This window comes from Panicum virgatum, chromosome 7K (assembly GCF_016808335.1).
Source record: "Panicum virgatum strain AP13 chromosome 7K, P.virgatum_v5, whole genome shotgun sequence".
Classification (NCBI taxonomy): domain Eukaryota; kingdom Viridiplantae; phylum Streptophyta; class Magnoliopsida; order Poales; family Poaceae; genus Panicum; species Panicum virgatum.
The window spans coordinates 23,583,835-23,589,068 of record NC_053142.1 but is presented as its reverse complement, the minus strand read 5'-3'; the positions used below and the strand labels follow the sequence as shown (position 1 = coordinate 23,589,068).

Here is a 5,234-nt window from a genome sequence, read left to right as displayed (position 1 = left end):
TTACAAAACTTAATGAAATAGCAAGTAGCAAATGTATAAGGTTTTCAATGATATATGACATATGAGTCTGGTAAGTATTTATCATCATGTGGAACTTGTCTTCTCTTTTTGTTTTGAGAACCAAAAACTTCAGATTTCGTGCATCACTTAGAACGAGATTATAGAGCTCTATTTACCATGTCTATACTCAGAACAACTTAGACTTGGATAAAGCATTTACAACCCACAAGATTTTCAAGTTAATGGCTGAGGTTTATAACAGCCAACAAACTCAAATCTCAAGAGAACACTAAGTTGCAAACTAGACATAGCAGAGAGGTTAAAACTCTTACCGCGCATATGAAAACAAAATAAAGCAGATAAATTTTTTTGTTATTTTTATTGATTTTTTTTCATTTTTATTGAAAGCAGTAAAGAATACAGGAGGGAACCACCCCAAGCTGGCTCTTGGTTTAGGGTCCGATGAGCAGAACCTTCATGGTCTTCTTTAGACACTAGCTGAGCTATCTGTCGGCCAAAGTTGGCCATGCCCCCCCCCCCCCTCCCTCCATGCTAGCTCCACTGCATATATGTTTGCCTGAACTGCTGCAACTAACAATATAGAGAAGAACAGCACGGGAAGGGGGATTCATGGAAGGGAGTGAGTTCAAGTACTCCATACCGGTTGCCCAATAGGGAGCACCGTACCCCACCCCCCCTCCAATTTCTAGGCATGGATGGGAGTTCCAAAGATAGAAGAAGTGCCTATGTGCTCGTTTGGACTAAACTGAGTGAAGGGGTAAAAGAACATTCGTCTATGGGCTGTAAAGAGTGAAAGAGTATTTGAGTCATTGAACTAGTTCAGCCCACCATGTACTCAAGCCCCATCTAATAAGACATACCTTGATTCAAATCATCTAGTCCAGCATCAGATTAATCAAAGTTGTGTGTGAGCAGTTGTGTTGAGGCGAAACTGCTAGCGTTACTGTGATACTATAGCACTAGCCACTGGGTCTAAGGGCTATTATCGTTGGACATTAGAGATGCTTCACATTTTAATGGAAAGTGACCTGGAATAATGTATGGTAACAGGTGTTGTATTAAGCGACTAGTCCCATTTGAGTTGATGATTCAGTTTGCTTCCATCTCAACTATGTCGGTCAGCGTAAACTATATAGCTTGTGTAACATCAGCAGCATACAAAAAAATATTGCATGACTGAAGGCACAATTTAGAACTGCAAATGGTGCTTGGTTCACTGACTGAATACAGATTGCCTGACACAGGCATTTTTACAAACACGTCCTAGAGCTCCATTGTTAACTTATATCCAAACAGAAAATGGAGTGCAGGCCTCATGAGAGCTCGATCAGTTTTTGACCAAAAAGTCATGAATAAGATTAGGCAGCATCATTTCATACATGACCAACTGATGCCAAATACACATGGCTTAGCTGTGACGCATGATGTCGACGTGCCATAGCATGGGTTTGATGATGTTGAAGGTGCAGATGTCACCTTCCTTGATCATGTTGTCCGCCCAGAACATCCTCCAGCCCCGAGTGAGCGTGCCACGATTCCGATCACCAAGAAGCGCACCTGCCATGACCTGAGGCCATGATCCTCATTCGCCGTAGTCCTGAGCGTGATGTCAGAGGCCCTGTAAAGCCCGATCGCCTTGTAAAAATTCCTCGGAACATACTGCAATAGCAATGCTGGACATGAGCTGACACTGCAAATGATGAATGCAAAACAAGAGCTTTCTTCTGCAGACAAATTAAGCTCGTGTTCCAATAACCGATCGATCATGTCTAGCATCTTATAGGCTTGCTTGTTGTCATAACACTCACGACATAATTCGTTTTTGAAAAGAGCATTACGAGACAAAATATAAATAAATGATTGTTCTTACCAGTTGATCCGAGAGCATATGGGCGCTGATCTCCCTCTTCAACCAGGATGGTGGTCCGATCTCGTAGACAATTGATGATGGGGCCTCATTCAATGAAGTTGTAGGACCTTTTGTCCTCTTGGAATTCTCTTCACCGTCTGGCTTCTTGTCCTCGCACTTGCGTTTCCTACTGGAAGATGGAACATCTTCCTTTTCCGTATCTGATAATGCTGAAAAACAAAAGGGACAGATATAAGCTCCTCATTCAACCAATTTCTGTTACATTCAAAGTTTCGGAAACTTACGCGTTTTATCACTCCGCTCTAGCTCATTGCTAATGGTGCCCTGGTCCTCACAATGACGCGTGATGTTGACGTGCCACAATGTGTTCTCGATGACGTTGAAGGTGCAGATATCTCCTTCCTTTATCATGTTGTCCGTGCAGAACCTCCTCCAACCCCGAGTGAGTTTGCCAGAATTGCGATTCTCGTATAACAGAAAGCCCACCTGCCATGACCTGTGGCCATGATCCTTGTCCGCCGTTGTCCTGAGCGTGACCTCGGACGTCCTCCAAAGCCCGATCGCCTTGCAGAAATTCCGCGGAACAGACTGCAATAACAATGCTGGGCATGAGCTGACACAACAAATGACAAATTAAATGCAAGAATTTTCTTTTGTAGACCAATTAGGCTCATGCTCCAATAACCGATCGATCCAGCGATCGAGGCATCTTCTTGGCATGCTTATTGTCATAACATTCACAAGATAATACGTATTGATAAAAAAATAAAATTACGAGATAAATAAATCATTGTTCTTACAAGGCGTTTCCAAAGTGTAGAGCCGCTGGTCTCCTTCTTTATCCAGGATGGTGGTCCAACCTTGTAGACTGGCCTATTCATTGATAATGGTGCTTTGTTCGACGAAGTTATGGGACTTGTAGGCCTCTTGGAATTCTTTTCACCACCTGGCTTCTTCTCCATGCCCTTGCATTTCCTACTGGAAGATGGAGGGTCTTCCTCTTCCGTCTTAGTATCGGCAAATGCTGAGAAAACAAAAGTGACAGACATAATTAGCTCCCAATTCAATCAATTTCTATTACATTCAAAATTTCTGAAACCAGCTCGTCTTACCACTCTGCTCTTGTTCCTTGCTACTGGTGCCCTGGTCCTTGCAACCTTTCTGGCAGCCGTCAGGTCCAAACACCTTGATGGTGAACACCATGTTTCCCTCGTACCCAAGCAGCAGGACATCATATTCCGTGATGCCGTTGGACGCCAGGAACCGGGACCAGCCACCGGAGAAGAAAAGGTTACCTGATGATTGATCCTTCTCGACAGTAACACGGCAGAATTTGTACAGAGGGCTAAGGAGGACGGTAACCGAGCTTCCCATCTCGAGTTCAGAGATGTAGTTCTTGACAAATTTGGGAGGGATGCCCTGAATGCGCAACTGGAGCATTAGGTGTCATCTTCCCCATGACGTTGAGGAATGAGGAGCAGGATGTATGAAGCCTGAGCATTGATTTATTTCAGCAAGATTGACAATTGACATTAGGGGGGTTAACCATCTTTTCCACGCAGGGAGGGAGAAGCACATTGATGAACTGCGGCCTGTGAGAACCGCCGCTCCCGCCGCCGTGGTTCGCAGCTAGCGATGATGAATGATAGTGAATTGTTAGGCGTCCGTGCCATGAACAATGCAACAAGCCAACAACTGAAGATACCAAGAAAAATTTTCATAAAAATAGCTGAGGCATGTGTGCGAACTGCGAAGTTACGAACCACTGATTGGGCGGCTGAACTCTCGGAGGCAGCAGGTAGTGTCGAAGGCCTTGACGGTCAGCACGCCACGACCAGCTTCATGCCGGAACACGAGGAACCACCCGGCGCCGAAGCTGTGCGCGTCGGTGAACTCGGGCCACCCGCACCCTAGGAACGTGCCGCCGGCGTCCCGGGCAACCTGGATGCGCCAGACCTTTCCCAGCGGGCTGACCACGAGCGCCGTGCCCCCTCCCCAGCAGCCCTCCTCCGGCGGCGGGACCCTCCTCCGACAGCGGCGGCGCGTGGGATGAGGCTTGGCGGTGGCCTAGCCGCCTCCGAGCGTGGGCTCTTTCGGTGCAGCATGGAGGGGACAGTGGGGAGCCGGATCTGCCGCCGGTGGCCTCCTCCGCCGCGGCCTCGGGCCTCGGCATGGAGGGGATGCGCCGGGGCGGAGCCAGATCCGCCGGCGGCGGCCTCCTCCGGCGTGAGCCCGGGCCTCAGCGTGGAGGAGGCGGCGGCGGTACCCGGTGGTGGCGGTCGCGGCGCGGGCGCGGCGGACCTGGCGGAGGCGGATCCGGCCATGTGGGGTCCCCATGGTGGCAGATCTGGCCAGTAGCCCCCCTCCCCCTCCCCTTGGCGATGGAGCCCCCCACGGCGATGGATCCAGCGAGGCGCGGTCATCACCTTGGCGGTGCTCGGCGGCCCGGTGGCGCTCGGCACGAGGATCAGCCCGCAAGAGGGCAGCCACGATGGGGGGACGGTGGCGCACGGGGTCCGAGCCCTCCCTCCCTCCCGACGGCGGTGCAGGGGGGCCCTGGGCGGCAGAGAGGCCGGATCCGACTGCGGGATGCCGCGGCGGCGGCCGATGGACTCGCCGGGCTTTTCTCTTTTTTTATTTTTTTTTATTTACCGAGGCGGGCACCAAACCACCACGGGAAATACTCCATTTACCGTGACACCTCCTCGGAGGCATTTGTCCTACCCGCCTCGGAAAACCGGTTTTGACCGCCTCAGAAAATATTTTTTGTAGTAGTGTGAGCCTATCCCCTCCAACTCTTGGGAGGGGTAAGCCTCAACCTACCCAGGGGAAGGGGGCTCCGCCTTGCCTGACCCCTTACGAGAGAGCTACGCCTCACTCAACCCCCACAAGGGGTGTAGCTCGTCGCCCGACACCAACAAGGCCGACATGTGATGGGGGAAGCGGCGCCGTAGCCCATGGAAGCGCGGCAAGATCGCGAGGTATCTCCTCCTCCTCCTCCTCCTCCTCCTCGAGACACGCACACGACCTCTCTCTCATCTTGTATAGTAACCCTTTCCCTTAACGTATGAAAGGAAAAGGGAAGTCTCCCACGGGAGAGGTAAAAGCACTCAACCAACAGAAAAACACACACTCACGCATTTCATACTAGAGTCTTGTGACCTAGGCTCCCTCTCTCACTCGTTTGTAACCCCTACTACAAATCAGTGCAAGATACACAAAGCAGCCGCTAACTGGACGTAGGGACGTTCTGCCCGAACTAGTATAATCCTTATGTCTTCTTTGCATACAATCCGTGAGCCAAATGTGCAAAGCATTAGAATCACAACATGTGGTTCAAAAC

The 5,234-nt window shown here is 50.0% G+C and overlaps 1 protein-coding gene across 1 annotated transcript; it reads right to left on the bottom strand.

The window, feature by feature from the left end:
• Positions 1 to 1,352: 1,352 nt before the first annotated feature.
• LOC120640025 (putative B3 domain-containing protein Os04g0346900) lies at positions 1,353 to 4,215 on the bottom strand. The gene is made up of 8 exons (XM_039915927.1): positions 3,925 to 4,215; positions 3,655 to 3,832; positions 3,468 to 3,586; positions 3,004 to 3,310; positions 2,692 to 2,915; positions 2,176 to 2,479; positions 1,892 to 2,100; positions 1,353 to 1,680 (listed from the first exon to the last, which is right to left on the bottom strand). The coding sequence occupies exons 1-8, from the start codon at positions 4,213 to 4,215 to the stop codon at positions 1,507 to 1,509; spliced, it is 1,806 nt and encodes a 601-aa protein (XP_039771861.1). The 3' UTR covers positions 1,353 to 1,506.
• Positions 4,216 to 5,234: the final 1,019 nt, after the last annotated feature.

Excerpts from the sequence above, each read along its gene's own strand:
- LOC120640025 (XM_039915927.1), bottom strand. The coding sequence starts at position 4,215 with ATGGCCGGATCCGCCTCCGCCAGGTCCGCCGCGCCCGCGCCGCGACCG. Across the intron at positions 2,480-2,691 it reads CTACACTTTGGAAACGCCTT|TCTGTTCCGCGGAATTTCTG; the intron begins GTAAGAACAATG and ends TTGTTATTGCAG. Across the intron at positions 1,681-1,891 it reads ATATGCTCTCGGATCAACTG|TATGTTCCGAGGAATTTTTA; the intron begins GTAAGAACAATC and ends TTGCTATTGCAG.